This window comes from Paramisgurnus dabryanus, chromosome 21 (genome assembly GCF_030506205.2).
Source record: "Paramisgurnus dabryanus chromosome 21, PD_genome_1.1, whole genome shotgun sequence".
Classification (NCBI taxonomy): Eukaryota; Metazoa; Chordata; class Actinopteri; order Cypriniformes; family Cobitidae; genus Paramisgurnus; species Paramisgurnus dabryanus.
In genome coordinates this window covers 11,427,916-11,443,369 of record NC_133357.1, presented here as the reverse complement: position 1 = coordinate 11,443,369, position 15,454 = coordinate 11,427,916, and the positions used below count along the sequence as shown (strand labels likewise).

General features: G+C 37.9%; 1 protein-coding gene across 7 annotated transcripts in view; it reads right to left on the bottom strand.

Annotated features, from left to right (window-relative positions):
• Positions 1-805: 805 nt before the first annotated feature.
• Positions 806-15,454, bottom strand: part of kif1b (kinesin family member 1B) — a 90,183-nt gene continuing 75,534 nt past the window's right edge. For all 7 annotated transcript variants that reach the window (XM_065285563.1, XM_065285569.1, XM_065285566.1 and 4 more), the window contains 15 exons: positions 14,162-14,270; positions 12,873-12,939; positions 11,587-11,671; positions 11,182-11,287; positions 9,303-9,417; positions 9,055-9,188; positions 7,236-7,297; positions 6,321-6,466; positions 5,995-6,237; positions 5,842-5,913; positions 5,663-5,763; positions 5,434-5,586; positions 5,161-5,353; positions 3,421-3,539; positions 806-3,339 (listed from right to left, as the gene is read on the bottom strand). In XM_065285563.1, coding sequence (XP_065141635.1) covers positions 3,297-3,339; positions 3,421-3,539; positions 5,161-5,353; positions 5,434-5,586; positions 5,663-5,763; positions 5,842-5,913; positions 5,995-6,237; positions 6,321-6,466; positions 7,236-7,297; positions 9,055-9,188; positions 9,303-9,417; positions 11,182-11,287; positions 11,587-11,671; positions 12,873-12,939; positions 14,162-14,270 — 1,748 coding nt within the window. In that variant the 3' untranslated portion in view covers positions 806-3,296. The remainder of the gene's footprint in view (positions 3,340-3,420; positions 3,540-5,160; positions 5,354-5,433; positions 5,587-5,662; positions 5,764-5,841; positions 5,914-5,994; positions 6,238-6,320; positions 6,467-7,235; positions 7,298-9,054; positions 9,189-9,302; positions 9,418-11,181; positions 11,288-11,586; positions 11,672-12,872; positions 12,940-14,161; positions 14,271-15,454) is intronic.

The following is a 15,454-nucleotide window of genomic DNA, read 5'->3' as shown; positions in this document are numbered from 1 at the left end:
ACACAGTCACGACACTCTGTACAAAGATTAAGTGTACGCATTGAATAAAGATAGAGATGTATTAATTTGTCTAAGTTGAGGTAAGAACATAGTAAAATATTGAAAACAGTGGTGTTTTCCTTTAAATTTATGGATTGGTCACCCCCCCCCCCACAAATTTTTTTATTTAAAGTCACTGCCCCAAAACTGTCTTTTGTACAACCATTTAAAAAAAAATTCTGTTAGTCAAACTTTATACAGGTTTGGAATGACATAAATGGGAGTAAATGTTTAAAGAAGAAACATTTTAGGGTGAACTATTTGTTTAAGTTAACAAATAATAAATACCAGAAAACTATAAATAAAGGTAATAAATTAAAAGTTTAATAAAAAAAATTAACCTTATATATGGAATAATTGTTAAGTAAAAGCATAATCTTTTCCTCAAATGTTTCTGTTATTTTCCAGCTTCACATAAAGAAAACAAAACAAGATCTTTCTTTGTCTAATGCACAGGTTGTAGTTTTATTTTACCTCATTCACTAAACAGGTCAATGGTGCAAGATTACCATACATAGAGTTAAGATATATGCATTACACATCTAAGCTATACAGCGAATGGATTATAATTATTACAAATACAGGAGACATATTTACATTTTAATCCAAGTTCCATACAACATGTAATATTTACAAAATAAGTATGAAAATGAAGCCAATCTGACAAATAATGTACAGTGTTAATGGTTTAATGTTTTCTGTTGTTTTACCACAATGATATTGTGAGCATGATGCTTATTTGGTAAAATTAGACCTCTTTTGGGGGGGGGGGGGGGGTGATGATGTTATAATGCAAGGTTTGCTTTAAAGGCAGTATGGGAAAATGCATGACTGAGCACAAAAAAGTTTATTCCCTGATTTTAGAAAATAAAACTAACAATCTTCATCATAAATCTGCTCTTAATAACTATATCTCTAATCTTAAATTAAGTGCTCTTACACTATAGCCAAATTGTGATGAAGAAAAGCTCTATTAAAAAAATAAACCTCAATAGTCAGTCCCTAATAAAAATCTTTTTATCCCTTGTCTGATGCGTTTAAGGTACATTCAAAGAGTAAAACATCAAAATCTAAAACCATTTTCCTTTTGGGAAAACAACCAAAACATAGTTCAAGCTTTATTTGATCTGTTAGTTGTATAAACACATATTATGTGCAAAGAGCTGCAAACTAATATATATATACATTGCAAAATAAATACAGATAAAGAAATTCATTATGAATATCTATACACAAATCACTCAACAAAGATGGTAGAAAATGCTGAAAATCTTTGCCCTGACAAATAAATGTAACACACTCTTCATAAGTTAACTTGTACCTTCAATGCAAACATTATGAACTCATTTTTTTTTTTTTATAATATTCAATATGAACATTTTTACAGATGCTGTAACATTCAAACAGCTCAGTAAAGCTCCTTGGGTTACCCGACCCAAAGGCCAAATTTTCCCAAGCTGTTTTCATGCTTTCTCTGTGAAAATGTGTCTATAAGCAGCAAGAATATTGACTTGACCTTTCTGTCTGAATCTGATGGGCAGTAATTCCTGCTGGTTGTTTGGCCAGAGGACTCGTACACACCCAAAATCAAATCCATTTCACCAGACTATAACTCTGGCGATTTCACGATTTTCACTGCCTATCCTTTAAAACCTACAGAGCAAAGATTTTCATAACAACAATAAAAAGCAAAACACAGACCATCTGTTCCCTTCACTGCAAATATTGCCTGCATATACGATCTGTGCAGTGCCAATTTCTTCAAAACCCATTTTCTACCGACAGTGATGAAACAAACATTAGTGTTAGTGGTCAAAGTAGATATGTTTAAATAAGCAACAGAGAACCACTGAATAAAGTGTGAGTGCCCTTGCACAGCCTTCCACTGTACAGAATGAATTCGCCATTCATATAATGTAAAACACTGTATGTTGTTAAAAATAAGTTAAGATAATCAGTACAGTTAAGAGATACACTGAATGATCAATGATAGGAAAATCCAAACCCCTCTCATACTGTACTGTAGTGGGGAAGAAAGGCTGGTTTAATGATTTTTTTTGTTGAGGTTTATGGAGTACTTAAGCTTTTTTACTTGGCCAGAGGCAAAACCGACAATCTATCATTCATTTGTAACCAATCGGTATCTTACTTAAACATATCTCCTTCAAAAAAATCCAAAACTTATAGGCAAACCATCACAGCCACTGTGGCCTTATGCATTGTCTCTTAGTAATACAGTGAGAACAAAAAGCAAGGACTGTTTTTTCATGAGAAATTATGTACAGATTTCCATTCAGACTGATGTTCTGGTTAAGGTAATTTTTTGCACCATTGTTTTCCTAATCTACTGAGGGACTCATGTCGAGCACAACCCTCCTGCAAGCTACAGAAAACTGAGATATCACCACCGTCTTTCCCTGCTATCGTACTTCTCACGATTACATACGTTGCAAATGTTATGTTTTACATCCTTGATATTTGGATTTTGTGCCAAGCGACATTGCGACATGGTACGGTTCAGGTCCTATGAATAAACTGGTGTATGTACACGGCATAAGCCTCAACTATCTATCACAGCTTGCTCAGATTTAGCAAATCCATTAAGCCAATACTGAAATAACATTCAATTTTATAAAAAACAAAACAAATCTTTAAGCAGTGCTTTGGTCCATCTAAACATCTTCATTTTTTTATACACTAAATAGATCCCTTGTTGGTACATCAGCGAACTCGGTATCTGAAGCAAAGCCATTTTCTTTTTATATCTTATATCAGAGAAAGTTGATCATTAAGTTAATATTATTATTTATTTTGACCCAACAGAATATTTTAGGGGCTTTTATAGCAAACCAACTTTCTCTCAAGGCTTAGAGCGAGATGTTCCCGGCGGACAACACTGTTAAGGACGATCTTCACAGACAAGAGTAACTCAAGATAAAGAAGAACCTGCTCTGAAGATTCGTGCACACACAAAGACTATTACAACATGCTACTTGAAGGAGGTTCGGTTGTGACAAAACTGAAGACAGAATCAATCCGATTAATAACACAATGGGTTGGGAGAGAAATCGAGAGAGGGAGGAGTTTGGTGTTCACTGAAAGTTCATTTGTTGGAGAGGAGAAGAGAGCCACAGGTCTACATACAAGAGAAACTGTCAAGAACCACAAAGATTTAGAAGTCTTCACACACTTGGTACGTTGTAAAGGTAGACAGAGAAAATATGAGCACTATTTTAGCACGAGAGAAGATCGCCCGCTTAGTTCTTCATCAGACCGGACCGTCTCCTCGCCAACTTTGACCTGAAGATATAGGGAGGTGAAACAGATAATCATGCAAAATCATCAAAATACAACTAGCGGGTCCGTTTCGTGTGAGTTTACCTTATTGTTCCCGCTAGCAGTGGGTTGAAGGCATACAGCCAGTCATTCATGTCCTTGTCATTATTAGCCTGGAGCAGAATCCCTCTGTGCTTAGTGCACACAGCAAATGTGTTGGGTGTCTGAAGGGTATTAAAAATAAACAATCAGTTTTATTTTTTACGCAGGCATTTACACAACTACAGGTGCTGGTCACTAATTCCATTTTAAAAGTAAAACTTGTATATTATATTCATTCATTACAAACAGATTGATCTCAAATGTTTATTTCTTTTAATTTTGATGATTATAACTGACAACTAAGAAAAATCCGAAATTCAGTATCTCAGAAAATGTGAATATTGTGAAAAGATTCAATATTGAAGACACCTGGTACCACACACTAATCAGCAAGTTAACTCAAAACACCTGCAAAGGCCTTTAAATGGTCTCTTTTGTAGGCTACACAATCATGGGGAAGCCTGCTGACTTGACAGTTGTCCAAAAGATGACCGTTGACACCTTGCACAAGGAGGGCAAGACACAAAAGGTCATTGCAAAAGAGGCTGGCTATTCACAGAGCTCTGTACCCAAGCACATTAATAGAAAGGCGAAGGGAAGGAAAAGATGTGGTAGAAAAAAGTGTACAAGCAATAGGGAAAACTGCACCTTGGAGAGGATTGTGAAACAAAAGCCATTCGAAAATGTGGGGGAGATTGACAAAGAGTGGACTGCAGCTGGAGTCAGTACTTCAAGAACCACTACGCACAGACGTATGCAAGACCTGGGTTTCAGCTGTCGCATTCATTGTGTCAAGCCACTCTTTAACAACAGACAGGGTCAGAAGCGTCTCAAGACAAAAAGGACTGGACTACTGCTGAGTGGTTCAAAGTTATGTTCTCTGATGAAAGTAAATTTAGCATTTTCTTTGGAAATTCCAGAGTCCGGAGGAAGAGAGGAGAGGCACAGAATCTACGTTGCTTGAGGTCCAATATAAAGTTTCCACAGTAAGTAATGGTTTGGGGAGCAATGTCATCTGCTGGTGTTGGTCCACTGTGTTTTCTGAGGTCCAAGGTCAACACAGCCATATACCAGGAAGTTTTAGAGCACTTCATACTTTCTGCTGCTGACCAACTTTATGGAGAGGCAGATTTCATTTTCCAACAGGACTTGGCACCTGCACACAGTGCCAAAGCTGCCAGTACCTGGTTTAAGGACCATGGTATCCTTGTTCTTAATTGGCCGGCAAAGTCGCCTGACCTTAACCCCATAAAAAATCTATGGGGTACTGTAAAGAGGAAGATGCGATATGCCAGACCCAACAATGCAGAAGAGCTGAAGGCCACTATCAGAGCAACCTGTGCTCTCATAACACCTGAGCAGTGCCACAGACTGAACGACTCCATGCCACGCCACATTGCTGCAGTAATTCAGGCAAAAGGAGCCCCAACTAAGTATTGAGTGCTGTACATGTTCATACTTTTCAGTTGGCGAAGATTTCTAAAAATCCTTTCTTTGTATTGGTCTTAAGTAATATTCTAATTTTCTGAGATACTAAATTTGGGATTTTCCTTAGTTGTCAGTTATAATCATCAGAATAAAAAAAATAAACATTTGAAATATATTACTCTGTGTGTAATGAATTAATATTATATACAAGTTTCACTTTTTAAATTGAATTAGTGAAATGAATCAACTTTTTGATGATATTGTAATTATATGACCAGCACCTGTAGATGACACACTCACATAACCAGGTTTTACCTTAAGCATGGCCTGCTGGTCTTCGCTGTATTCCACCTGGGCGGTTGACAAATTCAGCACGCCCCTCTCCACCGGGTCCTTGTCACTGTTGTAGATAAACACGTATGGCCGACGAACCACCACAAAGTGCTTTACCCAAGAGTTAGAACGGGGCTCCATGAAGCTGAGGAATCCCTTTTTAGACACCACAGACCTGTGCGAGATCACCGGGCGGGTCAGTCACGTACATTTGTGAATAATACATTAACACAAACATAAACACGTTAATCGTACCCAGGTCTCATTTCCTCGATATCAGGCAAAAGGTTTAGGAACTCGTGTTTGCCGGCACGTGCCAGGTAGGATGTTTCCAGGATGGGCACCATGGGGAAGTTCTCGTAGTCGGAACAGGAAGGGCTGGTGGCGCGAGAGTTAGCTTCAGGGGTTCTGAAAATAACATAGATGTGAGAATCCTATAGATATATATAATAAATTAAAGTGTATCCAATGCACAAAACCGTACCGAGAGTCTGATAGAGAAGGGCAGGTGGAGGATGGGGTGAGAGTGGCACTGCTGAAACTAGTGACTGATGGGTCACGGCCCATAGGAGAGATATCTGATAACTGAGAAAGACAAGATCATTAAAGCCATGTACTGTATGTATTGACAAACTTGCAACTGCTGATTTTTCACAACATTACCTTGCAATCACTGATGCTGTTGCACATCTGGTTATAGTCACTGTTAAAGGTGTGCGTCAGGAGCCGGAGGCACTGAAACAAAAATGACATATTGTGTATAACGTGGTAGATGAACACAAATGCATGTAAATAAAAAAATTGTCCTTCATTTACCCTGGTGGCCAACTCCTTCTCACGGTCTACCAAGCTCTCGATGTCTGTGGAGTCGTATCCGCTGCTCTCGCTAGGCGTGATGGCGCTTTCGTAGGTGGTGGAGGAGATCTGAGAGGAGATGCTGGTGGAGGTGCTGAGGGTTCCACTGCTCAGACTGGGAGACAGAGACTCGCTCAAAGATTTAAGAGGAGTCGTCTCACCCAGTTTCTCACGGAGCAGCAGCAGGTGACGGGTCTTCTCCACCTGTTCAGAAATGGACATCAGAGTGTGATCACAGTTGCCTACATGATCTTTGGAAAGATATGATCCTCAATCTTCATACTGACCTCATGCAACTGCTCGAGTTTCTCCAGTTCCCACTGGTGCTCGAGGATCAGACTGTCTCCTCTGGGCCTCCAGCCAGCCAGGTTCTCCTCTCCACGCACGTAAGCCACTGACGTATCCAGAATCTTTCTTCTTCGGCGCTGCATGCCTGAAAACATTGTGTAAATGTAGAATGAGTGATTTGAAATCGTATCTTTATTGTAGATAACTATTTCTAGAAAAATAGCAATTGTGTAGTGACAGAATCAGATGTTAATAATTTTTCTCTGTACCTTGATACACCATAGAACTAAATAAGTACTACATTAAAGGAAAACACCAATGTTTTCCAATATTTTACTAAGTTCTTACCTCAACTAAGACAAATTAATGCATACCTATCTTTTTTAATGCGTGCACTTAATCTTTGTACAGTGCATCGTGAATGTGTTAGCATTTAGCCTAGCCCCATTCATTCCTTAGGATCCAAACAGGGATGAATTTAGAAGCCACCAAACACTTCCACGTTTTATTTTGTGCCACCATACTTACTCGTGTAACTACTCATGTAACAGTCTTTAAATAGGGAAAACATGGAAGTGTTTGGTGGCTTCTAAATTCATCCGTGTTTGGATCCTAAGGAATGAATGGGTTTAGGCTAAATGCTAACACATTCACGATGCGCTGTACAAAGATAAAGTGCACAAATTAAATAAAGAGAGGTATGTATTAATTTGTCTAAGTTGAGGTTAGAACATAATAAAATATCCTGGTACTGGTATTCATACAATATCATGGTATGAAAAAACATTGTATTGTATTCAATAAATCACTGTACTACCACATTACCTTCTTCGTTAAGGCTATGAGGGTGTTTCACACCTAAAACAAATGGCATAAAATGATATACAATACCGTTTCTAAAAAAAGAAACTAACCTGGGCTTCCTGTGTCGGCTATCTTGCACAAGCTGAGCTCATAGACGCCAGTTACTTTATTACTGTAATAGAAACAAACCAGAAATGTGTTGGCAAAGGTTGCACAACATTTACTAGAACCTAAAGCCCATTTTTACAAGCAGGACTTGTATAGGACTGTATAGGAGTATTTGGATATTCCTTTATTTAGACATTTTTTATATTGACATTTAAAGGTCCAGTGTGTAGATTTTTAGCAGCATCTAGCGGTGAGACTGTGAATTGCAACCAATGGTTCAATCCACAGCTCACTCCTCCCCTTCGAAACGCACACAGGGACGACGGCTGTGTCTGAAACCAGCTACTTCCAAAATAGGCAAAGAGTAGTAGGCGAGGCGAGTAGTATGTCCGAATTCATAGTATTCCAAAAACAGTAGGCAAAAAGTACCCGGATGACCAGCTACTTTCAGCAAGATCCCGCAGTGTTCATTTGATGGACCCTTTACTATTCCATGTGTCCCTGGGAGAGGAGTTTTCCACCGATAAAGAACAAGGAGATACTTTGTTTTATTTAAAAATGTACAAAAGCGGTAACGCAGCTCTATTAAAATGCAAATGCATATATTAAACAGCTGTCCCTTGTAGTGAAATTGCGCTAGTTTAATGTAATTTCAATTAGCAACTAACTTGTTGTTATGAAGACGTGTGTAATGTGATGTATCAACATGGCGGATGTGGTGCATCCGAATTCATACTATCCATATTCATACTATACTCTAGAGCAGTTTGTCCATTTAGGGCTATTGTAGAAACATAGTGGCGCAAAATGGCAACTTTTATGTAAGGAGACGCGGCGTATGTAGATAAAAACATCTCATTCTGAGGTAATAAAACAATACAGTTCATTATGTAAGGTCTTTAGACACCACTGATAATATAGTTATGTATATTATATTGCATTTCTGTCAAGAGATCCTTGTAAGTGTTACACAAGGCACCTTTAAGGTTTGATGGACTTAAAGGGACATTCCACTTTTTTGAAAATATGCTAATTTTCCAGCTCCCCTAGAGTTAAATATTCCCCTGCTATTAAAAGTAACCAAAGGGACTATTTACGGGCACTGCGTGATATCACTACGCCTGCTGCAGCCATGTTACATCAGCAAAGTCCTTGATTATTACGCCAGAATGAGAGAATAGTCCCTAGCCATATCTGCCTAGAAAATCACAACTTTTAATTTTCCGTCTGTCTTAGTACACAATGTAACTACAGAAGAGTCAAGTTTTAAATAGGAAAAATATCAAAACTCTTTGGTTATTTTTTAGTGCGATGCTAATTATCTAATCAGATTCAATGGATTGTGCTAAGCTATGCTAAAAGTGCTAGCGCCAGACCCGGAGATCAGCTGAATGGATTCCAAAACTGTAAAAATCTAATGTATAACTCTAGAGGAGCTGGAAAATGAGCATATTTTCAAAAAAAGTGGAATGTCTCTTTAAGATTTAATGAGATTAATATGAATGTATGTAAGGCAAAGTTTACACAGTATTTTAAGTGATACGAGTGGCAACTTTGTATAAAGTTTAGTTTTTTGTCAATATTTTGTCTTTTGTCTTGTCTCGTTTCATTTGTACAGCAAATGTTAAGGAACAAACAACGTTTTTCAAATATTATGACATGATTAAAGCTGCAAGCATAATAATTAAACATGTTATAATAAATATAGCTAACAAATTATGCAAAATGTATTTACTGAAATATAGAAAGTTAGATGAAAATAGAAGAAATACAACATTTACCCCACATTTTATCATTTCTCTTACTAATACAATTTGTTACCAGTCAGGGGTTTTGGAGTAACCACTGCCAAACAGGTTCCTCAGGGAGCGTGGAGGGGAGATCTTAGCATCACGGGAGTAGAAGACCATGCAGATGTCCTTGGTTATGATAGCAGGCTGGATACAGTGGTCAAGCTGCAGGGTAGAGGTCACAGTACACACGTCATGTGCGTGTTAAAGCTGCATACTAAAAAAATACTACAGTCCCGTATGTGTGAACAAGCACAGACACACAGAGTACCAGCTGACCTCCAAATATGCAGACAGGGTCAAGTAGATCTTCTCTCCGTATGGGGTGACGCGGTTCAGCAGGAGAGAGTTGTGGAGGGAACTGTCCCACACTGCCTCAAAACGGTAAAAGGTCCTAAACAGAGTGAAAGATACTTCAGTTTTGGGCTGGTATGAAAGTATATCATGTATATCTACAGACATACTGTATTATGTATCCTTTTTGAAGGAGACATTTCTATGAATCATTGCATTGGCAAATGCAATTCTACGCCATGAAAAGCGTGTGATATTTAGCACGTAGTTTCTCTAGCTTTACCTAGTCAGTCTATCTCTATTTGATGTATGCTAAACCATGTAAAATGTTAATATGTGGACAGGTGTTATATTACTAGCGATCGGGTGTGAGCTTGAAGCAACGTATGTGTTAAACTGTACTAAATGCAACAACAGTATTTAAATGGCACATACAGGTGCACACACAGGCCTTTCTGTGTCTTTATCTGCACTCACAATGCAGAAACGGTGGCTAAAACTCTTTCTCTTGAAAACCTCATGAATATAATTGGAAAACGGCGTTTATCTTTGCTTTCCTGATGTATTTCCTATTGAAACAGAAAATTGGGACAATGCCGGTCACTGAATTTTTTTTTTAGATGGGCAAAATGTTTTAGTTATATCACAAATATAATCTCCAATTGATTTCATGAGGTTTTTACTTTATTCTTTTTAGTAGAATGATTTAAGAGGGAAGCAATAGGTGGGTAAACAACAACACAGATGTACTTTAACAGGCCTGCTACTGTGACATCTACGGTTCACATAATCCTAAGAGTCTCATAAAGCAGTTTATGTTCAAATTGCTTTATGATCTGTTAGTTTTGATACCTAGAAATATCACAATCAATACACAAGCTGAAGAAAACCAAGAGTCCAACCGCAGCAGGAAACGTTCAAGAACAAAAAGAAAGAGACAAAACAAGCACAAACAGTCAGCCAACAGAAATAAATAAGATGAAAACAAGCACTGAGATTAAACGTCTTAATAAAATTGAGTGCATTAAAAAAACGACATGCACAGAATATATAAAGCATATATAAATATAGCAAATATAACATAACAAAATATATTTATATATACAATTACTGGCATAAGTTTTGGGCTCTTTGGATATCTTTGAGCCTGGAATCGTTGCCACCTTTTACCCCAAGTTACATATAATGCATATACTATCAATTTCATCCTATGTATTTCAATTATTATATATTTGCCTGCACTACTCTGCATTTACTGCTAAAATGCAAAATTGTGGGGGAAATAACACAGATGTTAATTATAAAAATATTTTGAGGAATGTTTGTAACCAAACCGATTAGAAGCCCCATCGACCCCATAGTATTCTTTTATTCTACTGTGTAAGTCAATGGGGCTTCTGATCGGTTTGGTTACAAACATTCCTCAAAATATCTTCCTTCGTGTTCATTAGAACACAGAAATTTATACTGGTTTGTAACAACATTAGGGTTACACAATGGTGACAGAATTATCCCTTTTGGGTGAACTATCCCTTTAAATTGAAATTATGTTTTTTATTGCTGTTTCTTATTTGGTTCACTAGATGTCGCTCTTGTCCTCTGCAGGTTTTTCTGCACTAATGTATTATTTCCTCTTACTGACAGCAGCAGTGATTCATTTTCAGTAAACTCTCCTTAATCCTAAGCAGTTAAGCAGATGCATTAGGTGAGCAGACCTTTCAAGCATGCCGTGTAGCCAGACAACCTACTATTGACTGCAGACATGATAAACTGATTTTAAACGACCACCGAGTACTGCATTCTGCATGTTTGTACATAATGTTCCGGTTGCCAGATTGTAATGTGGAAAACAAGTGTGACAAACCTGCTGGAGTTGTGGGAAGATTTCAAGTTTTTAGCCGAGATGATGTTCAGAGACAGGACTGCATCGGTAGCCGAATCGTCCACTTCTGGTTTATTCCTGATTCGACCTACAAGCGGCACAATAAATCACTGTCAGAGAGGAGTATCTAGGATACAGATTTTATACCTGGTGAGATTCTGAACATTCATATAAAAGACCTACTCAGCTATTCAATTTGTATATTTAACTGCACAGCACTCATACAAGACAACACGTACCGTTAACAATGTTGGATTTTTATAATAGGGACATAAACCTTTAAAAAAGGCATCTGTAGTATGATTATCCTGACATGCTTTGTCTGACTAATAGCATTGGTTTGGAGCAATACTCAAAGTTTGTAAAAAAAAACAAAAAAAAACTCACCAACCACCAGCTCTCTGACATCCTTCCAGTGCAGCTCACTGCCTTTCTCGTGGATCAGCGTGACTATGATTCTTCGCTGGATGCCCTGAAAACAGACACAAATAACAGACGCAGTCATTTAAAGGGAACATTTCATAAAGACTTTTTCCATGTTTAACTGCGATTACTGGGTACCCAGTGTTTTATCAACCTAGAAAATGTGAAAGCCCAGTAACTTAGTTTTGGTAAAGCATTCTCTGCAAGCATGTGAAAAAAATAGGTAGTTGAAATTTGGCTCCCCTTGTGATGTCAGAAGGTGATAATACCACCCCTTAATCTCCAACCACAGCGCTGCCATTTAGTGTAGAGATCAGCTCATTTGCATTTAAAAGGACACACCTAAAACGGCAATTTTTTTGCTCACACCTACAAAGTGTCAATTTTAACATGCTATAATAAATTATCTATATGGTATTTTGAGCTAAAACCTTACATATGTACTATGGGGAGACCAAGGACTTATTTTACATCTTAAAAAACTCTTGTGAAATGTCCCCTTTAAATGATTTACCTTGGCCAATGACAGCAAACAAAATTATCCAGTTAAACTACAGATGTACAGACTGTAGACATAATTTGAATAATAATAAAGCAGAGTAGAGCAGCAAAATATATAATTTCAGCATTAACATTGTGTGCACCTAAGCAATAGTGTAGTCACATCACAGAAGGTAAACATATCAGTCTACAATATATTTTTTTCTAAAGGAAAACTAGCATTGAAAAAAGGCATTTTTTCCAATATCGTCCAGTCTTAGAACAAAGAAGCAGTGGGAAATGAGCATTTAGAAATTATGTGTAATTTCTAGATACTGATAATATTCGATCACTTATTTTATTACAGAGCAGCATTCTAGAATTTGTGATTGGTACTTGGTCAAATACTTGACCACTGTATCCTTGGCCACCAAAATGATTCACTATGCTAGTAATTTACATAAAATATATATATATATATTTTTAACTAATGCTATTATTCGTACAAAATCAGATTTTGTTTACATATTTTATCCCTCCCAAACAACCCAGAACACTGCCTATTATAAATGATAACATTAATGATGGTAATAATAAATAAAGTGATGTTAATCATGCAATAGTTGTGTGTGCATGATATGATGCAATAGTTATAGTGAAAATAATTCAAAAATAATTTAAATCATGTTTATTTACTAAGAAGCTGCATAATCCAACAAATACAGTAAGTCAGATGAATATTATGACAAAATTAATCTTGGTACACATACCTGGTGCAGTAGGTAGGTACCGTGGCAGGGGAGACCGCCTGTGTGATCTACCACTGCAGGAATATACCTGTAAAAAAATAAACGCATTTAAAAACATGCAGACCTATCAATGAAAAAATACTGGGGGCATGTCTGCTGTCTCCACCGAAACCACACCCACTCGCGGAGCGGAATACGGTGCATGCTGCTGATGTCACCTGCTGACGTAGTTGCCAGCATACAGAAACAGAATACGCTGGCAAGTATATTGCACATTTATACTGGCTGTTTAAGTATTGTTTACAATTTTTGCATAATGCTTTAAAAAAAGTGGAAAAAACATTGGCATCTACGTCAGCGATATAGTCTAGTCGCGAACGTGCTTTGAACAAACAACCAAGGAGGAGAAGAAATTGTAGAATAAAAACGTTTTTCTTTGCGCACAAAAGTGTTCTCATCGCTTCATATTATTATTCTTTTCATTCTTTTCTGGGAAACGGATTGTGAACCTAACTGAAGTCAATGGGACAGACAAAAGCCTCACGGTTTTCATCAAAAACATCTAAAAATGTGTTATGAAGACAATCGGAGCACTGGGTGGTTTAGAACGACACAGTGGTAAGTGATTTATGATAAAATTATCATTTTGGGGTTAACTATCCGTTTAACTTTCAAATATTGCTACAACCTGAATGGATGCTCGTGATTGTGTTAGGGGCGGGGCCATGTTCTGTGGCGCCAGTGCATCATCGAACCACTGTTTTAGCCCCGCCCAAATAAACAAAAATGTGGATAAACTGTTTAACGTATACTCCACAACTAAGTACTAATTTACAGTCTTTGTAACATGTTTTCACAATACATTTTTAATTTTTATAAACAATTTCTAAAATGACTTTACACAGACCATCTATATATTTTGCTCTCTTTATTAATTAAAATACAAACAGAAAATAAAGGAAATAAGTGCACAAAAGCTAAAAACAAAACAAAATGGCTTTTTCAGGTCAAATACAGCATTTAGTGTGACCTCTCTTGTGACTAATCACTTAAAGTATTTTGAAAAGACTGGAGTCCTAAAGAAATTTGGGTTTTATTTCATTTGACCTAGCAGGTTCCTGTTATTGCTCAAATGTAAGGGGAGGTCACACTAAATATTTGACACTTTAGCTTCTGTTTATAATACTGCATACACATTTCCTGTATTTTCTGAGTTGCATTCTAATAAAAAGACATAAATTTGGTCATGATTTTAGCATTGCACAAACAACTCTAAAGGTGTAATGGTGGTCCTGTAAATGCTTCCTTACTCTCCAGTGGGCTCCAGTTCACTGATTTCGAACCAGGCTAGCAGGTCATACTTGCTCACACACTGACCCAGGTTGGACTTGGTGATGGTGTTCAGTTTAGTGGCTGGCACTGCAGAAAAAGCAGAATATTGATGAAGCTGGACATAATAACCAGAATACGGCATCAGGAGGCATAAAAACAAACCTCTTTTCATAACTCAGAAGGTCAGTTTCTATTCATATCCATTAAAAACCTGAGTGTGATTGATAAACACTGTAAACACTGTGAGTCATGTAATGGGAAAAAAACAAAGTGAAGGTTTAAGGGAGGGCCGTGAACCACAAGCAGCTCTACACTACACGAGAAGATCAATACAGGGTGATGTTTCTAAAAAGCGCAGCTGTTGTCCCGGACTTCACTTCCTGCTACGTGCGGCTTTAACTCAACGTATGACATCCGAGGTGGTAGACGAAAAAGCTGCGAGACGTCTAGAGCTCACAGATGAAAGAAAAACCCTTGTCACACTTGAGCTGTTCATAAGTGAAAGATCTGCTTATACAACGGTGGAAACACAGAAACATATTCATAGCACTACAGCTTCAAAGCAGAAAAAGGGAACACAAAACATCTGCCACCTACAATCTAAAGCTACCAATCACAAAAGAATTGACATCAAAAGTGACACTGAAAAACACAGCATTGGTAAAAGCTCATGTCTGAAGCTTTTTCTAATCCTGCAGGGAATGGGAATGCCTATGTTTAAAACACTTCCAGTGGGATTTTCCAGGGATGTAGATGAGGAAGGGTGGAATGTTGACTGTGATTGGGTGGGATTAAAATGCCTCACTAGGGTGATGCCAGGGACCGCCCACTTTAATAGGAAGACACCAGGTGATTGACATATAAAGCGTCCAATCAGATTTAAGCCAGATCTGCATTAAACAGACTGTGGGTGGCCCATGGCCATGCTGTTTGAGGCGTTGCACAGCACTAATTACTATCAAACTGAACTACGCTGCTCCTACATGTACCAACCGTGGTGTTTGGGCACTTTGAAAACCGGGCTGTTGGGTACGGGTAGAAAGGGGAAGTGGGCGAGCTGGTCTGCCCCGTCTTCCAGATTGGCGATGGCTGTGGAGGCCAGCGCATTGGCATGCTCTGAGAGAGTGTCCAACACTTGGCCATGCACGTACCCGCTCATCAGGTACTTGATCAACTCAATCTTGCGTGCATGGTCTGGCAGGAGGATGCCAGGAAAGAATATAGGGAGTGTGGATAGAGACAAAGATGAAAATAAATGTATGTGAAAAATT